The 18638-nt window shown below is 60.8% G+C and overlaps 1 protein-coding gene across 2 annotated transcripts in view; it reads right to left on the bottom strand.

Annotated features, from left to right (window-relative positions):
* Positions 1-1425: 1425 nt before the first annotated feature.
* Positions 1426-18638, bottom strand: part of WFS1 (wolframin ER transmembrane glycoprotein) — a 30571-nt gene continuing 13358 nt past the window's right edge. For both annotated transcript variants that reach the window (XM_035005333.1, XM_035005332.1), the window contains exons 3-8: positions 15067-15149; positions 14366-14510; positions 12380-12550; positions 10798-10878; positions 7995-8140; positions 1426-3351 (exon numbers count right to left, since the gene is read on the bottom strand). In XM_035005333.1, coding sequence (XP_034861224.1) covers positions 1543-3351; positions 7995-8140; positions 10798-10878; positions 12380-12550; positions 14366-14510; positions 15067-15149 — 2435 coding nt within the window. In that variant the 3' untranslated portion in view covers positions 1426-1542. The remainder of the gene's footprint in view (positions 3352-7994; positions 8141-10797; positions 10879-12379; positions 12551-14365; positions 14511-15066; positions 15150-18638) is intronic.

Below are 18638 nucleotides of genomic sequence, written 5' to 3'. Positions count from 1 at the left end.
GAGCAAACCCCGCACAGAGGGATGCCGCCCTGCGAGCACCCCCAGCACGCGGGATTTCAGGCAGACCCCCGGATGATGCAGGAGGAGTTGACACGGGAGGGGTGCAGCTGCCACCCGCCGTGGCCAAACACGGGCAGCCACCCCCGGAACGGTCGGTGCAAGGTCTCCAAACCACAGAAAGAATGTAGGAAGGACTCCAGGTTTCCTGACCTCTGCAAAGACACGGACCCACTGCTCACCGGGGGTCTGCCCCTGGGGAGGGGCGGGGTGGTGACTTTGTCCTCAACCTCAGGGAAGAAGCAAAAGACCTGGGGGACTCAGACGCAGGTCGCTGAGGGGGCATAAGTTTACGGAGGGACCAAGCTGCTCTAGCACCCCTAAATGGCTGAAGTTCTGATGGCCTTTCTGTGGCATCATCCTTGTGCATCACAGGACACGGTTGCACACACTTCTTGCCCACGGCGGCTACTCCAAACCACGAATAACCACGTGTGCGCCATCTGATCCCTGACCTGAGTCTCACAGATCCCTGGGACCACGGGGGCTCCTCCGCCCGTAAGACGTGGTGCGCAGCTGGGCAGCCGTGGGCAACACTGGGGAAGGGGCGCCAGGGTCCGCGCACTGACGGGGGACGGGGAGGGGAGGGGGGGTGGTCAGCTACCGAGAATGTCCGTTCTGCTCTTCGAAAGTCACTTTAGGGAGTCCACTGCAAGTACAGACAGCCGTTCACGAATGCACAAGAAACGTTTGAATAAAGGAAAGACGAAGAGATTTCATGAAATAGTTTTATTTTGGCTGTTTGAGGACCTTCACTTTCTGCTTCCCACGCTTTTCTGGGCGCCACAAAGGGACACTCCTGAATCTTCCCAATTCCTGGTTCCGGTGGCTGCAGCAAGACCCTCGTCAGCTCGCCCACACCCACCCGACAGGAGAGCCGCAGGGCGGGCCGTGGGACCCAGAGCCCCGCCCGAGCGCTCGGCCCGGAGCCGTCGCCCCCGCCAGCCTCGGCGCGCCGCCGGAATCCGCGGGAATCCACGGGAATCCGCGAGAATCCGCGAGAATCCGCGGGAATCCGCCGGAATCCGCGGGAATCCGCGGGAATCGGGGCTGACGGGCTCCCGGGCGGGCCTCGGCCCCTGCGTCGGCCCCAGATCGGCAAAAGGCGTCGAGGCTCAGCAGTGACCGAATAAATAAGAAATGCTCTCAGGGACTTCACACAGCGGCACACGTGATTCTTTAAAAACAAACCCAACACAAAGGGGGGCGGGGCGGGGGGGGGGGGGGGCCTCAGCCGTAAAGGGCTCTTCGGGGCGAGGCCGCGGCTGTGGGTCGACACTGCATGCAACTGCCCAGGGCGCCGGCGCCGCAAGGGCCCAGAGCGGGCGCTCCCGGCGGGGGGGGGGGGGGGGGGGGGCGTGGGGGGGGCTGGCGGCACGTGCCGGGGGTCGCCGGAGCGCGCACGCACGCGCGCGCACGCGGCGTCAGCGCCGTGCCGGCTGCCGGCGGGCCGCACGGGGGCGGGTCCTGACGGCGCACGCAGCCTCACGCCGCCGACAGGAACGGGAAGAAGAAGAAGTCGAAGGCGAACTTGATGGCGCCGTGGACGGTGCTGCGCCAGTCGCGCTCGATCTTCACGTGCCGCTGGGCCGGCGACAGCCGGGCCATGCAGTTGAGGCAGCTGATGGCCTTGAGCTCGAAGACGGGCCACTTGCTGCCCAGGCGGCCCTCGAGGACGGTGCTGAACTCGATGAGGCTGCCCTGGCGCAGGCGGAGCAGCACGTCCTTGAACTCGCCGCTGGCCCGCAGCACGATGTCCTTGGTGACGTCGTCGTCCTCGGGGCTGCGGGAGCCGTTGGCGCCGCTGTACGGCATGCCCACCGTGATCTCGAACTTGTAGCGGTCGAACCTCCTGATGTGGCAGGGGTGCTTGGCCAGGCGCTTGAGGCGGCAGAGCTCCTCCTCGGCCGTGGAGGCGTTGCCGGGGCTGCAGGCCGGGTAGGCCTCGCCGTACAGGCAGCGCATCCAGTCGCCGATGAAGAACGGCAGCATGCTGATGGCCGACTCGGCGCTGTTGTCGATCTCCGTCACCCGCACGTACTTGAAGCGGCCCGTCCACGTGACCCGGTGGCCCTCCAGGTGGCTGCACAGGATCTGCGTGCGGGCCATGTTGGTCTCCTTCCAGGCCCGGGGCCCGCACAGGAAGCCGTACTGCTGCCAGGTCAGCGTGGAGTTGTAGACCTTCATGCCCTCCGACCGGTACACGTAGAACCAGCAGAAGAGCACGATGGCCGTGAGCCACACCAGGATGAGCTTGACGACGGAGCTGCGCGTCAGGGACTTGACCATCGCCACCACCGAGAAGCTGGCCTTGGTCCAGCAGCGGAACAGCAGGGGGATGCTGCACACCACCACGGTGACGACGATCTTGGTGAGCTCCAGGGTCAGGAACCAGCGGGCAAAGTGCACCACGCCCATCAGCGCCAGGCCCGCCGCCAGGATCGGGAGGGCGAACAGGAAGAGGCAGTAGCCCATGGAGGCGCGGACCAGCCCGAGGCCGGTGGACTCGAGCAGGATGACCACAGACAGCTCGCACCACATGAAGCAGACCAGGTAGGGCACCAGGTAGCAGTAGGTGCCCTTGAAGTTCCTCAGCTGCGCCATGCGGAAGAAGAGGTAGAGCAGGTAGACGTAGAGCAGGCAGGGCAGGCTGACGTTCAGGACGACGAGGTGGCCCACGGGCACGGTGAAGAAGGTCTGGCCCAGGAGCTTCAGGTGGTGCCAGTCGAAGGGCAGGGTGGGCAGCAGGGAGAGCAGGCCGGCGGCCACCTCGGTGACCAGGGCCCTCCTGGTGTAGGGCTCGGCGGAGGTGCTCAGGCTCGCGTAGCTGGTGGCGGTGAAGAAGATGGACACGACGGCCAGCTCAGAGCAGGGGATGCAGTCCTTGCTTGCGATGGGGAAGGAGAAGATGACAAAGACGACGGACAGCAGGAAGTGGAGGTAGGGCTCCAGGTGGTTCCAGCCGAAGTTCACCTCAGCCTGCTCCACGTCCAGGTTGGGCTCGAAGCGCAGGAGCAGGCCCGTGAGGGTGCGGAAGCTCTCCCAGGCCCTGCTGTCTTGGAAGACCTTGAGGGTGCAGATCACCATGGAGACAAACGACAGGTAGAAGACGACCAGGGGGACGAAGAAGGCGAAGAAGTCGATGGTCAGGTTGCTGATGATGAAGAAGAAGAGGAGGGCGTTGATGTGGTGGGTGGGGATGATGGTGGACAGCCAGTGCATGCCCGCCCGGGAGGCCACGTCGATTAGGTACTCTTTGATTTCCATGATGGCATGCAAGGGGTACTTGACCACCTGGGGGGGGGTGGACACAAAGACAGGGCATTGGAAGCAAGCCAGCACTGGAGCCCCGCTGCCATCCTCAACACTCTGCCCACCACCCAAGCTCTGCTCCAAGTGAACGGCTCACCCCCGAGCCCCTGGTCCCAGCGGGTCCTTCCCCTGGTCAACACCATGTCCGTGCCGTGACGTCGTCCCCAGGCTCTACGGTCTAGACTGAACCTCCCTCAATCCCACCCAGTCCTGCAGGTTCTGGCTCCTCTCCTCTAGGCACCTGGAGTCCATCCCTTGGCTCTCCTCCTGTCCCAACCTTCTGCCAGGGTTTCTGGACTCCTGTGAGCCAGTGTCCCTTTCTAGACCTCTAGCACCTGGAGGAACGCACCTGGCTCCCCTCCTCCCTCGCCACAGGGCCTCGCTGGTGGAGACAGGAGCCCTGGCTGCCGGGGAGGGAGAGGGGCTTGTGACCTGGCCACCCCTGAGGCAAGGGCTGCCCTCCCGAGCCTCGGCCCCCCCAGTCCATTAAGGGCAGAGGAACCGATACTTTCAAGCCCATGACGGGCTCTGCACATCCCAGGAGCGGCAGTGGGTGCCGGGACTCCAGAAGAAGGGCTTCGTGCAAACGTGAACCGTGGGGGCTTGGCATGTCATAACCAAATGGAGATGATTCATCTGTAAGGGGCCAGAGGAGACGTGCTCGCTCGTGGCGGCGGACCCTGAGAAGCAGCTGCCTGCTACCACCTGCCTACACAGAACAGACACACAACCCCCGCGGCCGCTCCCGCAATCTGCACCCAGTACAAAGGGCAGGGTGACCCTCAGACTTCACACGGCAAAGAACGAACGAGGGACGTGGGGGAGGTGAGCAGGGTGAGGCAGGGGGTGGTTCGGCCACCCAAGCCAGACCCTACACCTGTGCACAACTCCCAGAGGCTTCCGGCCCTGCCAGGCCTCAGGGAAACGAGAGAGAGGCTGGAGGTGCCAGCCGCAGGTGGTGTGGCGTGGAGGAGGGCAGGGGTCCGGGCCCAAGGCGTGGACCGCTGACTGCCCAACAACACCCACGTGTGGGGGCAGGGAAGCCTGGCGATGTGACAGACGCCCGCCCCTGCCCGGGTGAGGTGGGCAGCATGGCCTCTGCCTCTTCTGCCTGGCTGGAGCGTGGAGAAGACTGGCCAACGAGGGGGATCCTGGGGGGATCGTAACTGAGCGACCGTACCCGGTGTGGCTGTCATCTGTCCAAGAACCTTGGCTGTCAACTCAGGATGATCTGGAAGCAACTGGATAGTGTGTTTTCCACAGATGAGAGGGAGCCGGGCTCATATAGGAGTCGGAGATATTAAAGAACATGTGTGCGTGCACGCACACATGTACGTGTGTGAAGAGCTGCATTCCTTCTTACACATCTGTGACAGCCCACTGACTCTCGTTCTAGAACAAGCAAGGAAGTGAACAAACGACCCCCCAGCTCACAGGGGCCACCCTCCCACGTGACCGGGGATGGGCACTGGCGACATCGGGCCCCGGAATGTGAGCCTCAGCGGGTACTTCTGAGCCTCTGTGAACACGGACTCGCTCCAGGCTCCCCTGGAAGGGGCCCTCGGACACAGAGCCAGGCCAGCTGGCCCAGAGTCCCCGCATGCCCCCGCGTGCGTCATCCGTGGCCGGAGCAGCTAATCCCCCCCGGAGGCGGCCCCGCCAGCGGCAGGACAGACCACAGGCGTCCCCCGGGGCTGCCTAGCTCACTGCCCTCCTCTGTGCAGGCAGCCCGAGCCTGAAAACCTGAAGATGAATCTGACGTTCTCCCCTCACCTTCTGAACCATTCACACCTCTTCTTTGTGCCCCTGAGGCCACACAACAGGGTGGAGAGGAACTTTAAGAGACAATGAAGCTTCTCAAAAAAAAAAAAAGCAATCTGGAACTAGAGGGTATCATGCTAAGTGAAATAAGTCAGTCAGAGAAAGACAATTATCATAGGATCTCACTCATATGTAGAATTTAAGAAACAAAACAGAGGAGCGTGGGGGAAAGGAGGGAAAAATAAGACAAAATCAGAGAGGGAGACAAACCGTAAGAGACTCTTAGCTCTAGGAAACAAACGGAGGGTTGCTGGAGGGGAGGGGGGTGGGGGGATGGGGTAACTTGGGGACGGGCATTAAGGAGGGCACGTGAAGTGATGAGCACTGGGTGTTACATATAACAGATAAATCACTGACCTCTGCCTCTGAAACCAGTAATACTCTATATGTTAATTGAATTAAAAAAAAGAAAAGACAATGAAGCTTCTTGAACACGTCCAGTGGTGTCCGGCCTCTGTCTGCACACTGAGGTGCCTGGGCCACTAGGACCAGGGAGTCCCCTCCTTTCAGGGCCCCAACTTGGCCTCTGGGAGCTTCCACCCAAACCTTCCTCTGGGGGCCCCACCCAGCTGGGAAACTGAAAACCTTTTCTGTAGACCAAGTCCAACAAATTAAAACGAGCTGTTCTCTGAGCAGGAAAGAAATTTTTAAAAAATAAGCAGGGAGTCTGTTCTATGACAAGACAGCATCTGTCACCAGGCAGGTCACAGCAAGGCCATCTCAACCCGAGCGAAAGCGTGCACACAGTGGACTTCCCGATGACTCAACGTGTAACTGTGGATTTTTAAATATTGCTAAATTTACTCTTTGCCCCGAAAGGCTGGGGCAGCGCGGGGCTCAGAGGCTGGAGCGCGCCTGTGGGGGCCACGCCGGCTGCCGGAGGCGCCTGGCATGTCGTGGGGGTGGGAAGAGGGAGCGCACGGCCCTTCCCCGGGCTCCACAAGGCCACGAAAAGCTGGGACGGCCTTCGGTTTTAGGGACGCCTGCTAGGATTCATCATCTCTTTTACAAAAGACTTTTAACGAGACAAACTGTAAAGGCATCAAAGTGCTCTGACCATTTCAAAAACTGAAAAGAAAACAGAGCCTCTTCTACTTCTTGTTAGAATACTTTAAATCTCTTTCCCAAAAAGGACTCTCAGACGTTTCTGACAACACTGAGCTTGTCACCCATAAGAAGGGGGACATAATTTACCGTCCCAACCAGGCTACCGTGAAAGCGGGCACCGTTAGCCACTATGCTGGGGCGGGGCATGCGCGGCCTGCCCCTAGTCCTCCAGACTCGCCCCTTCACCTTCGACCCTCACTAGCATTTGGGGAGCGCCTCCTCTTGCCCAAGAACCACGGCAAGCGCTCCACACTCCTCCTCCCATGTTCTAGGGAAACTAACAGCGTCCGTCTGTGAACACACTTAGCCCAGGCCTGTCTGAGCGGACCTGCGGTAACAGCCGTGAGCTCCCTTGGTCAAGCTCCTTGGCCCTCCTGGGCTGCGGCTCAGAACCTCATCCCGGACGCAGCCCCTCTCCTCGGGGGACTCCCTCAGCCCGCTGGTCCCGAGTGTGGCCACCACACCGGCCGCCCTGGGCCATCGCATCTCCCCCCCCCCGGAGGGCGCCCGATCTGAGCCTCCACATCCAGGCTCCCATGAGGGGCTACACGGAGCTGCCTCCAGTGAGGGGACTTCAGCGCACCTCCTGTCCCCGCCACTCCCGCCCGCTGGGGGCCGCGCCACCCCCTGCCCCCCGCCTCACTGATGGTGCTTCACACACACGCCTGCTGAGCTCAGAACAATGGACCCTTGGATGACGAACGCCACGGGCCTCAGGACGATTCGTGGGCTCGGAGCCCCTTGTGCTGACGGACCTGCCTGGGTCAGGTGGCCGCACCTGGGGAAATCCTGGTGTGTCTGCCAAGTGGGAGAGCCGACCTGGGGAGCCCGGGAGAGCATGGCATGGCCACGCTGACCGCCTGCACCGTAGGTCTCAACCACGTGACCCAGAGCGTGAAAGCTGTCACCCCAGGGCCATGGCCCGCCATTCCTGGCTTTCTGCACCTGTTTGTGGGCTCTGCGCTCGTTCCTCGCTGGCCAATGGCAGAGCAAGGGTGCCTCCCTTCCGGCCAGCCCGCCGGGACGTCCTCGCGGCTAGCCGCACCTCACCCATCACCCCCGCAGATCTGGGCAAACAGCTACCCTGGCAGGATCCTCACGGTCTCTAAACACTAGCACTCTGCTTTTGCGGGAAGGTATCTTTGAGAAACCGACCTCCGTTCCGTGCCGTAAATGGATCATTTTTCAAACTGACAAAGTCTAAGTGAAAGTCAGACTCTAGTGCATGGCTCACTGCTGCCCACAGCGCTTTGCCGACAAAGACACGAGGCGGCTCATCCGTCACTCCCGAGCAGGCCCGCCCCCAGTAGCGCCCTTGGCTTTGGAGGCTGAGTGCGTATGAAAGATCCCCAGGAGGAGAACACATCTGTCCTCCAGGCAGAGAGACGGGGAGCCTGGGGAGGTGTGGTGAGCGAATAACCATGGGGACCTGCTTCTCCCTCTCCCACTCTTCCTCCTTGTGTTCCCTCTCTCGCTGTCTCTCTCTGTCAAAATAAACAAATAAAATCTTAAAATAAATAAATAAATAAATAAGCATGGGGACCACCCTTACAGGATGCACCTCCAGGGACAAGCTGCACGGTCCGGAAGGCTCCCGTGTCTGGCAAGGGCCTCCCCCCTACCCCTCCCTGGAGAGCACCAGGTGCGTGCAATGGCAGGTGGGGGCCCTGGTGTCAGAGCCCTCTGGGCCCGCTCACCCTCAGGCGCAGGGGCAGGTCCTCAGGGCTCTTGCCCGCCAGCTCATCGTCATCATCGTCCTGCAGGAACAGGTTGGCGGGAATGATGCCCTTGGCATACTTCTTGGTGATCTCCACGAAGTCGTCCAGTGCTATGTAGCTCTTAGCTGGGCATAAGAGAGAAGGGCACAGGGTCACCCCACATGGACAGGCCAGGCCGCGAAGGTGGCTGGGACCCAGTGGAGAGGGAAGCCGAGCAGGCTCGGGAGCCAAGGCCTCTCTGTCCGGGACAGACAGGTGGGCAAGGACGGCCGGCGGGGAGAAGAGAGACGGGATGGCCTTCACCTCGCCTCCTCGCCTTGGTGACATGCTGTCCCTGCCCTGAGCTTCCGTCTGCTCAGCTCTCAAGCCCAGGGTCTGCCTGAGCGGGCCGTGTAGCCACCTTCACCACCAGCGCCTTCCTGCCCCCTCCTTCAGCCCCGGCTTCTCACAGGCTTGCTGACGGTGGCCCTGCAGCCCTGCCAACTACTGACCCCTCCACTCAGCACGCAGACACCGAGGGCCGACCCAGCACTGGGAATACCTGGATCTGTGCACCAACCCAGCGTGGGCCCAAGTCTGGGCTCCTGGTCTAGCGGGGTCACGCTCAACAAGGCTGACCGCCAGACGAGGCCGGCTGCTCGCCACGGTCATGTCCACGTCAGACTGTCCTCCAGGCAGGGAGAGGGGAGCCAGGGAGGCGCGGTGAGTGAATTAACCCAGCGGTCACATCATGTGCGGGCCGCCAGCTGTGGGGCCGTCACTCACCAGGTGTCTCTGGGGCCGCCCGTGTGGGGGCTGTGTCCTGGGCACTGGGGACACTAGGACAGAAGCCGACCGCAGAAGAGAGCAACAAGCAGCAGCAAGAGCAAAGGCAACAGTGTCAGGAACGAGGCGAGCACCCCGGGGGGGGGCGGGCTGTGGACCAGGGGCTGTGTGCTAACCTGGGGGGCCGGAAGACGTCCAGGACTGCACCCGGGCCACAGGGCCCCCGTGAGATGGGGCAGCCTGGGGTGGGGCCCGCACTGGCGGCAGGTGGACACGCGAGGCTTGAGCTGACACGAGACAGACAGTGGAGAAGACAGGGCCCAGTGGCCTGGCCCGGGCTATGTGCTGGTGTCGTGGGCGGTCTGACACCATGAGACCCGCCCCGAGGCACAGAGTGTGGATACAGCGGGGTCTGAGGACGGGTCACCAGTGACTTGGACAGGGCCATTGCGGTGGACGACGAGGGGGAGGGCCCAGAGAGAAGGGGGAGGGGAGCCAGGATGGTGACTCAGATGCCCCTCTCCAGCTTTGTTAGAAAGGGGAGCAAAGAAACAGGGTGGTTGCTACGGGAGCAAGGGGTCCAGAGAGCGTCTCATCCTTTTTTTTCTGAGGTGAGGGGAATAAGCACATGTTCATAGGCTGCTGGGAATGTCCTGGTGGGGAGGGGCCAGGAGCCTGGACCTGAGGGGAGGCTGGCCTGGCTGGCTGATGGCCGGAGGGGGGAACCCCTAGATGGCACTGTCCACACCCACCACGGAGGCCTGGAGAGGCCATGTCTCTGCCCAGCTCTCACCTCGGGTGGGCTTCAGACCCATCCCTCTGAGCCCAGAGCACGGGGTCTCCCTCAGGACCCCAGGACGTTCTAGCAGTTACCAGGTGCACAGGAAAGTTCTGAGCGGTTAAGCATAAGGTGACTAGGGTGGAGAAGGCAGAGCCGAGCTCTCTCAGGAGGAATTACCCCTCACTGACTTCTGCCTGGAGGCACCTCTCACCCCAAACACAGACTCCTGGCACCTCTGTACTTAAAACCCATCTAGAACCTCTGAGTCCTCTGCTGTCCATCAGCCAGGGTCCTACACTGCTTTGTGTCCCCCAAACACAGCAAGAAAGCACATCTGTGCATCCGTGCCTGAGGCCCTGGGAAAGCCAGACTTGGGATTTGACACGTCACCAGAGTTCCAACAACACCTCACGGACGGACTGCTGATCGGCCCAGTGGGAAGGGGTGTGTGCGCCCCTCTGTACGATGCCCCCTGTCCCGCTCCAACAGAAGCTCTCAGGACTGGTGGGGCCCTTGGCCCTCTAAATCTGACTGTGCACAAGGGGAAACCGAGCCCCAGAGAGGAAAACCAGGCCTGCCTGAGGTCACAAGGAATGTGGCAGAGCTGGGGGAGGAGCCGGGCCTCCTGTCAGTGCTGAGCAGCCCCTGGGTCCCTCCTGTCTGGTCTCCTACGGGACGGGGGCCCTGGCCACCAAGACCAAGAGTCCGCCCACACGGCTGGGCAGCTGCACATGGGAGGATTGAGGACCCCTCCTAACTGGATGTCCCAAAGGCACCCACTTCTGCGTGCCCCCCAACCCTGCATTCCTCACCTTCCCACTGCCCATGCTCGGGGCAGCCCCCACACTCCCTGCTGGGCGCCCCCTCACTGGGCCTTTGTGTGTGGTTCTCCCCCCTTGCGCTTCAGGGGCTGCTTCCTCACCTTGCTGACCTGCTCAGGCACTTGGATGCACTCACGCACCACCCCTGCTCCGTCCTGCACGGACTGTGTTTACTGCCCCCTGTACCGGGTCTCTTTTCCCTCCTACCGTGTGCTCCCGCTGGGCAGGCTCCAGGGCCCACTGCCCAGAACACCGCCAGCCCCAAACAGACTGGACTGAAGACCCATCATGCCTCCAAGACCCTGGGGGCCTCAGGCCTGGAGTCTGCAACAAGGAGTGGACGTGGTGCCCGGGGTGGTGGGCGTAACTGCTCAGCCAAAGGGGTCACAGGTGCAGGACAGGAGGCCATACTCACATTCGCTGCTAACCAAGCGCTCCAGTACACGCCTCTGCTTCTGCAGGGACTTGGGGACCGGGCCTGGCTGTGTCCCTCCATCTGTAGATGACAGAGCAAGGAGAGAATCAAAGCAGGCTGTTTCCATGTGCCCTGCAGCCCTCTAGAAACCGGCCCATGTGCTCCCGGGGTGTCCCCGAGCTCTGGGGACCACAGGGCCTGGGGTCTCCCCACAGCCCTTGATGGGCAGAGTGAGGGCCACCTCTTGGCCCCTGCTGGGCACAGTCATGCCCTCTACCGATGCAGCCTTGGCAACAGACACACAAGTTTCTGGTCAGCATAACTTATCCCCAAATACCTCTGCTGGCATCGTCCCTTGGCATGATTTTCCTCTGGAAAAGACTGAGCTCTCTGGGGGCCGGGCCTGGCTGTCTCCCCAGCCCTGTGGCTGGAAGGCGCTCCACACAAGTCTGTTCAGCGGCTGAGCGCTGAGCCCGGACTGAAGTATTCTGCCCTTTTGTCAACATCCACCCCCTGCCGCACCCTCAATCTGGCGAGCATTCAAGTCTTCTGCATGCCAGGCACCAAGGCATGCCTTTGCGGAGTCAGGTCAGGCAGGAGACAGACAACATGAGGGGAGAGGCGCTGTGACCCAGAGAGACCGAGGGCCATGGAAGGGGCTTGGTCGGGGGGGGGGGGCAGCAGGTGGGGGCTGAGCTGCAGCACTGCAGGGTCTCTGGGGCCCCACAGGGGTGGCCCCAAGCTCGTCACATCAAGCATGGCTCTCCAGGGTGCTGCCCCTCTGAGACCCAGGCCTCATGGACATCTCTGCTCGCCCCAGCACATAGTCTCCCCAACCCCTGTCCAGAGAGCAGGCTAGTCCCCAGAGGGTCTAGCTGGACAGGAGTCCTGCCCGGAGACCCCAGGAGAAGGGGCAAAGGTGTCTGCCCAGCAGCCTTCTCTACTGCTCTGCTGTGTTGGGAGGGGACCCCAGTCCTGGGGGGCCAGAGAGGGCTGGGTGCAGCCTGGGCAGAAATCACATCTGAACAGCTAGAGGCAGGTGCTCCTCCAGTAACGGAGAGGGAAAAGTCAGGTCAGGCCTGGGGAATGGAGCAGCCACGCCCAGTCAGGGCCGCCCGTTCTTCTGCCCCATCCGTCCTTCCGGCTGGCTGCCTGCTCAGAAGGCTGGGGGAGGGGCTGTGGAGGCCGGTGATGAGGCCTGCCTCAGGGAGGCCGTCCGAGCCACAGTCGGCTCAGTGCCCCCTGGAACCTCGGGGATTCAGGGACCCAGGTCCCTGCCTGCATCTGTTACTCTCCCCCGGCTTCTGTCCCCTCAGGAGGAACAGGACACCCTGAGAATGACGAGATCTGTGGTTCTGCCCATGGACTGCACCAGAGCTCAGGGCAGGTAGGGGACCCCAAGGACAGGATGACACCCCAGGAGAGACCCTCCCTGGGCCTTAGAGGACACCTATGAGGTCCCCACAGCAAGGTCCCTGGGAGCCCCCAGTTAGGCTCCCAGCGTCTCCACAGGGCTCCCATAGGGAAGCTCCAGAACTCCCACAGAGAAGCCCATGAGCTCCCCATGGGAAGGCTCACGTACCGTGCTCATTGACCTGACCAACGTTCTCGAGCAGCTCTGACATGGCCACCTGCTTCTTCTTCTTGGGGTTGAGTTTCCAGTACATGACCAGGGCAGCCTTGCGCACAGCCCTCTCCAGGTCCGTCTCGGAGGAGAGCTGCTTCACCTCTTGCTCGTTCTCAGAAGTGATGCCTACAAGACAAGAGGCATTACCGGCCTTGTCCCGTCTGCCTGGGGGCCGCTAGTGACGCTCTGAGCCCTGACCAGCCCTGCCTGCAGGGGCTTGGGAGGGGACTCACGCAAGATGCTTTGCAGGCACCCCTGGTCACCAGGGCAGAAACAGACATCCGACCAAAAAGGACATCTGGCTAAAGACCGTGCTGGGACCCATTCTCCAGATTGGAGGTCAGCCTGGTCCTTCAGGGGACCCTCCCTGTTGTGACCCCGAGGACAAGCACATGCCAGGCCTTCCATGCTCCTGGCAGACCTCCCCAGATGACCCCCCCAGCAGGCATGTGCTAGACCTTCTTGTGCTCCTGGCCCGCTTCTCTGTCCAATTTCCTCCTCACAAGCACCCTCAGGAGTAGGTACCGCTCCCTCATTTACAGATGGGGAAGCCGAGGTACAGGGGTGTCCTGGCTTGCCCGAGGCCAGGGAGTCGGAGCAGGCAGACCGGCAGGTAACCATGGGAGTCAGAGACAGGTAACCACGGTGACCGGCCTGGGTGCAAGAGTGGGCCTCCCCTGCGTCCACAGCTCTTCACAGGCCCTGCCCCTCCTGAGGCGGCTGGGAAATCTGGTTCCCGCACAGCCAGCCCTTTCCCAGGGAGACAGAGACTCCCCGTGGAGAAAGATGGGCACAGGTTTCATAGGCTGGTCTGCGGCCGCCTTTTTCCCTTCACCCCCAACTGTCAGGGCCATCGGCGGCCCCCCACCAAGAGCAGTAAGACTTGAGATGGGGGACGGGATTTTTTCTCCCTCTAAACATCTTCCAAATTTTCCACCTGAGCGCACGTTTCTTTCAAGATCAGGAAGCACTTGGTGTGAAACAGTGGGAGGTGCGGGGTACGCAGGGATTCCCGTTGGCCCCCTGCAGTACACGCCCTTGGGCCTGGTCCTGACCGGGCCCCCTCCCTCACTGACTTGGTCCACAATGGGAGGGCAGGCTGGTGAGAAATCCTGGCTGACAGAACCCCTCTGTTCTGTTTTCAAAGGCATCGGTCCAATTTCCAAAAAAAAAGGAAGATTCTATGTAATAAATGTAACTCTTAAAAACATTATGATACAAAACCAGAAGAAAACACACCAAACTAGAGAGCATTTCTCTGGGTTTCAAGGTTATGGGTAATTTGCATCTTTTTGCTCTCTATATATTCCAAGTTTTCTATGATAAATATAAGACACTTCTACAATCCGGAGAAAATCATTTAAAAAACCCTTTATGACACACCCTTCCGTTTTTCTCTGAAGTTGAAACTTCCACAAGCACCGCTCATGGCCCCAGGGACGAGCCACATCCCCGGGGCAGGATAATGGAATAAGTGGCCGTGTGTGGCAGGGCTCAGTCTCACTGCCCCCACCCCCCACCCGCTCGCTTCCTGGCAGCGAATGCACCTGCGCAGTTCTTTACTGGCCTGCGGTCCCCCAGCTGTTCAGCCCAGACTGGATGCAAAGTCAGCCCAGAAAGTTCCATCCTGACCTCAGGCCACTGTCACATTCTCCTACTGCACCCGGTGAAGCTGACCGCCCGCAGGCTCTACGATCCACTCCTCGGTCAAGATTAGAAGCCAGCAGGGATCTACCGACAGGCACCAGCACACGCTGAAGAGGGGGACAGCGGCTTTGCTCGCTACACATCCCATGTCATGCTCCAGAAACGTCTACATGACAAGCCGCCGGCGGAACAGAATTTACACCTGCTGCAGATTTCCTGGCGTCACCTGCTGATTTAGCCAGCAGCGCGCGTCCCTCAGGCGGGACGCCTGCGCCGAGCCGCCCGCGGACCCACCTTTCCTGTCCGCCAGGCACCGGCGAAGCAGCTTGACGGCCTCGCGCCGGCCCTGCTTCGCGGCAAGGATCAGCCAGCCCACCGCCGTGCAGCTGTTCAGTTCCTCGTCCACGGTGCCGGCGAGCTGCAGGTAGCGTTTCCCCACCTGCGGCGAGAGGCCCGTCAAGCCCCGCCTGCTGTGCCGGAGCTCCTGCTCCGCGTCCTGGCCTCCACCTGCTCCCCACAGCCCGGCAGGCTGGGGCTGCCCAACCCTCTCCTGCCCCCCGGGGCTCCTGGCTAGCCCGCCTCCCCACCCCGCTCACCCCGGGCCAGGAAGACGCGGCGGGGGGGGGGATACGGGTCCCCTGGGCGTCTACCCCCGGTGGGGCCTGTGGGACCCTCGGGGCCCTGGCTCCTCAGAAGACTGTGGGGAGGGTGTGGGCCCCCCCTCCACAGATGACAGGAGGGGGGCCGGGGCACCGAGGGGCGGCAGGAGGCAGGGAAGGCATCCTGGAGGAGGGGGTGCCCAAGATGGGGTGTGAGCTGGACATGGGAGAGAACACGGGGTCCACAGAGGGCGGTGGGGAGCAAAATGACACAGAGAACATGGGAACACTACAAATGGGAGCCCGGCAGCCCTGCTCCCCGTTCACACGGCACCAGCCTCTCCTGGGCCACTGTGCAGGGGCCGCGGGCTGAGCCTCCCGACACGCAGTCCTCACCTCCGTCTGTGCCTTGGGGTCCCCCGCCTTGGCCTTCTCCAGGACTTCTTCAAAGGGCACCTCCACGTCTCCCTCCATGGGCCCTTTAACACAGGAGAAAAGCAGACAGAATGTCACGAGGCTGGTCCTTGTCGCCTGTTTGGGAGTAGAGGGGACTACAACGATGGGTTCGGACCCAGGGCAGCTTCATTAAAATCCAGGTCAGATGCAGATAGAATATGCCAGAATGCTGCCTTCCAGTGATGCAGACAGCCCTGGACACGGACAGCAAAACTCCCACCGACGGTGGTCTTCAGTAACAGCTCAGAGCGGCGGGAAGGACAAGGGGGCACAGACCCCAGTCCTACCCTCACCCCTGAGCTCAGGCCTGCTTGAGCTGGGCTCTAGAAAGATCCCGGCACCCCTGTGCCCCAATGAACAAACCAAATCCATGTTTTCCAAGACTGCCGTCTATATGCACATGATTTTTGGAGGTCACAATTGGTGCGCGCACACACACACACACATTTATGACAGTGAATCGTAACCAATTTCCCACATTGCTCTGGTGAAATGCACCGTTTCCACGGTTCAGAAACCCAACGGAGAGACATGCTCAGGGTGCTGGGCCTTTACATTATTCCCAATATTCACTAATTTTATAAAATGGTGCCACAAACCACTCTGCGTATACATTTTCTTTTGGGGTCATTCTCCCAGCGTAGGTTTTCAGGTGCATTACTAGGCCCAAGGGCCCAAACATCATACGGCTCACACTATAGTCTCCTTTCTAAAAAGTTATCCTGAGTTACGAAAGCCAACTTTCACAACCTTACCAGCAACAGGCAGCATAACTAACAATTTAAAAAAAATAGTTTTTTGCTTTGTTTTGTTATTTTTTACACTTTTTACCAGTCTGATTTATACAATGAATACTCGGGGCCTCCACCCCGCTCCACACCCCACCTTGGCAGGTACGACAACACACCTCTAGGCAACCCGCGGGATGGACCACCAGCACCACGGACTCCACTGTAGGTGCTCAGTAGACACTGACAGACTCTCACTCTCTAGAAGTTTCTGGAAACAAAAATGGTCCCCCGTAGCACCACCCGAGGACCAGCCCTCCTGATGGGTTCATCTAGGCCTTTCCCAGCACCAGCTCTGCCAGGCTTGGAGCTGGCTCTGCGGCCACCAATGCCACCAGCCCGTGTTCCAGGCACCCGAGTCCACAGGACACAGGACCCCGGGAGGAGGCGACAGGGGCCAAGGTGGAGAGGCACGGGGGACTGCAGACAGTTCAGAGCGCGGAGGTTTCTGAAGACCTCACAGCTCAGGTACACACTGCGGCCCTCTTGGGGGACGGCTGGAAAATACCAGGCCACCTCTCCCTGAGATCAGACCGGGCTTCCTCACCGAGGTCCTCAGGGCCCCTGCCCAGCGTGGCCTCAGCATCCCCTCCCTTCCCTCGTGCCCAGGACCTCGGTGCCTCCTGAGCCAAGGCCACTTCTCCCTTCTGGCCGCTGTCACCCACCCCCTCCCCACCCCCCCGGCCCCTGGATGCACTCTCTGGCCTAGAACAGGAGAACACAAAGCCCTAGGTTCCAAGCCAGTCCCTTCCACGGGCTCCCAGGGGAGCAGCGTGCGCACGGAGGGAAACCTGGCCTGCGTGTGACTCTGCCTTTAGCATCCAAGTGCTGCGTGACCCACCCAGAGTCATTTTCAACCCAATCGTTAATATCCATCCAACGGGACGGTGAAGGACAAGACACTTTGTATTAAGTGACTGGGCCAGAGTTGGCATTCCCGAGGTGGGGGTTTCTTTTCCCTCCCCACCTCGCACCTCTCGGCTGACCCCAGGGCCTTTGCTGCTCACTGACACTGCACTTCCCACTGCAGCGCCCACCAGGCAACCTCCCACGGGTCCAAAACTTTTCTTGGCTAGCTGAATTCGCAAGCCCACGTTCTTTCTGTACTTTAATCAGAATATAGAAGATTCAAGCATGTATCTGCTGGCTAAAGATTCTGTCCATGATTCATTTTTCACCGAAGTTGTTCACAGCCTGGCATTTCAAGACGCCTCCCCAGTAGACAGAACCTCCTTGAAACACATGCCACACCTTCTCCGTGACTCCAGTTTCCACTTGGCACTGCCAGAGATATTTCTACAACTACTCAAACGCTGGGCCCGTGCTGCAATCAGAGGGCTCTGGCTCTTCATGTGAGGAGTCTTCCCACAGGTCAAGGGCTCACTGTTCAGTGTCATGAAGAACACCCGCCAGAGCTGGCTGAGTCAGTGTGGACGAGGACCGTGCAAGCCCACTGTTCTTTGCATGCCCGACCTGCATTCCTGGCTTTTTCCGGTCCTAGCGCTTTGATGTTCCTTTTGGGTACCCGCCCTTCCCCATCTCGGCCGTCAAGTTCTGGTGGCACTGTCCTCACCCAGGCTGCGGGGAGGTGGGGGGATGTGCAGCAGAGGCTCCGTCTCCCTGACCACAGCATTTGGTTTTCAGGGATGGACACAGACCCAAGCCAGGTGGGGTTTGTGCTGAACTGCTGGGAAACCAGCCTCCTCCTTCCGCTAGGTCTCGGCTGATGGACGTCAGCTGGGAGCCCGGGAGGGCCGCCCAGTGAGGAGAGCCCACCTGAGGTGAGGGAAAGCGGAGCTGGGGTTCCTGATCACATCATCTGAGCCCCTGGGTCCAGTCCTGTGTGAAACCAGCACACCCTACGCTCTACAGATACCCGGAACTGAGAAATTCCTCTCAACCTGTTTTTTTTTCTGGCTTATGTCAATGTGCATCGTGTCTCTGTGTCACTTCAACTGGAGGGGTCCTGACTCTAACTCATTTTTGAAAGGCTTCCTGTCATAAAGCAGCAGTAATCAGAGCTGCGTGGCCTTGGGCAGGTCTGCACACCTCTGCCAGAGCCCACGGAGGACCATGTCCACACCCATCCCCATCTTTTCATTGTTTTTCTCCCCAGATCCTGTGCATTAGAAAGATGTGCATGTGCCCTGCTGACTTGGTACATGACCCTTCATCTTCTCGGACCTGGCAAGGGGAGCACAGCCCCAGGACGCTGTCTCCTCTCCCCAGCGGGGTCCTTTGCCGTTTTCCCACCGCAATCTGGGACGTGGTGTCTCATAGCTCCCCCAGGCTTCACGGGGACACTCTGTCCAGTGGGTGGGTCTGACCCAACGCACCCCAGCTGCCGGCACAGCGCTGGCCCCCGCAGCTCAATAAGCGGTGCAGGATGGAGGGATGAGGATGGGGGCCACCGGCGGCAGGATGGCGGGCAGGGTCTGCGGCATTCCTGTCTCCCTATATCCTGGCGCAGGGACACAGGACACGCTCCACACGGTGACTGCGCTGCAAGTTCAAGCCCCTGCCCCTGCGGCCGGAGCAGGCGCTCTGCAGAAAGGGAGAAGGTTGGTGAGCAAGCCCCGCGCCCACTCTGGAGCGCATTAGGACCCTGAGCCGTGAGCGGGGAAGCCCGTGCACGAAGCTCTCCCAGACATAGTGGGAGCAGGACAGAAGCTGGCTCCCTTGCTCCCTACTGCTGCTAGCTAGATCTGCTGAGTGCATGCCAGA

The sequence above is a fragment of the Mirounga leonina genome, unplaced genomic scaffold, assembly GCF_011800145.1.
Source record: "Mirounga leonina isolate KUSES-001 unplaced genomic scaffold, KU_Mleo_1.0 Mir_129, whole genome shotgun sequence".
Classification (NCBI taxonomy): Eukaryota; Metazoa; Chordata; class Mammalia; order Carnivora; family Phocidae; genus Mirounga; species Mirounga leonina.
The sequence above is the reverse complement of the archived record's forward strand: the minus strand, read 5'-3'. Positions and strand labels throughout refer to the sequence as shown.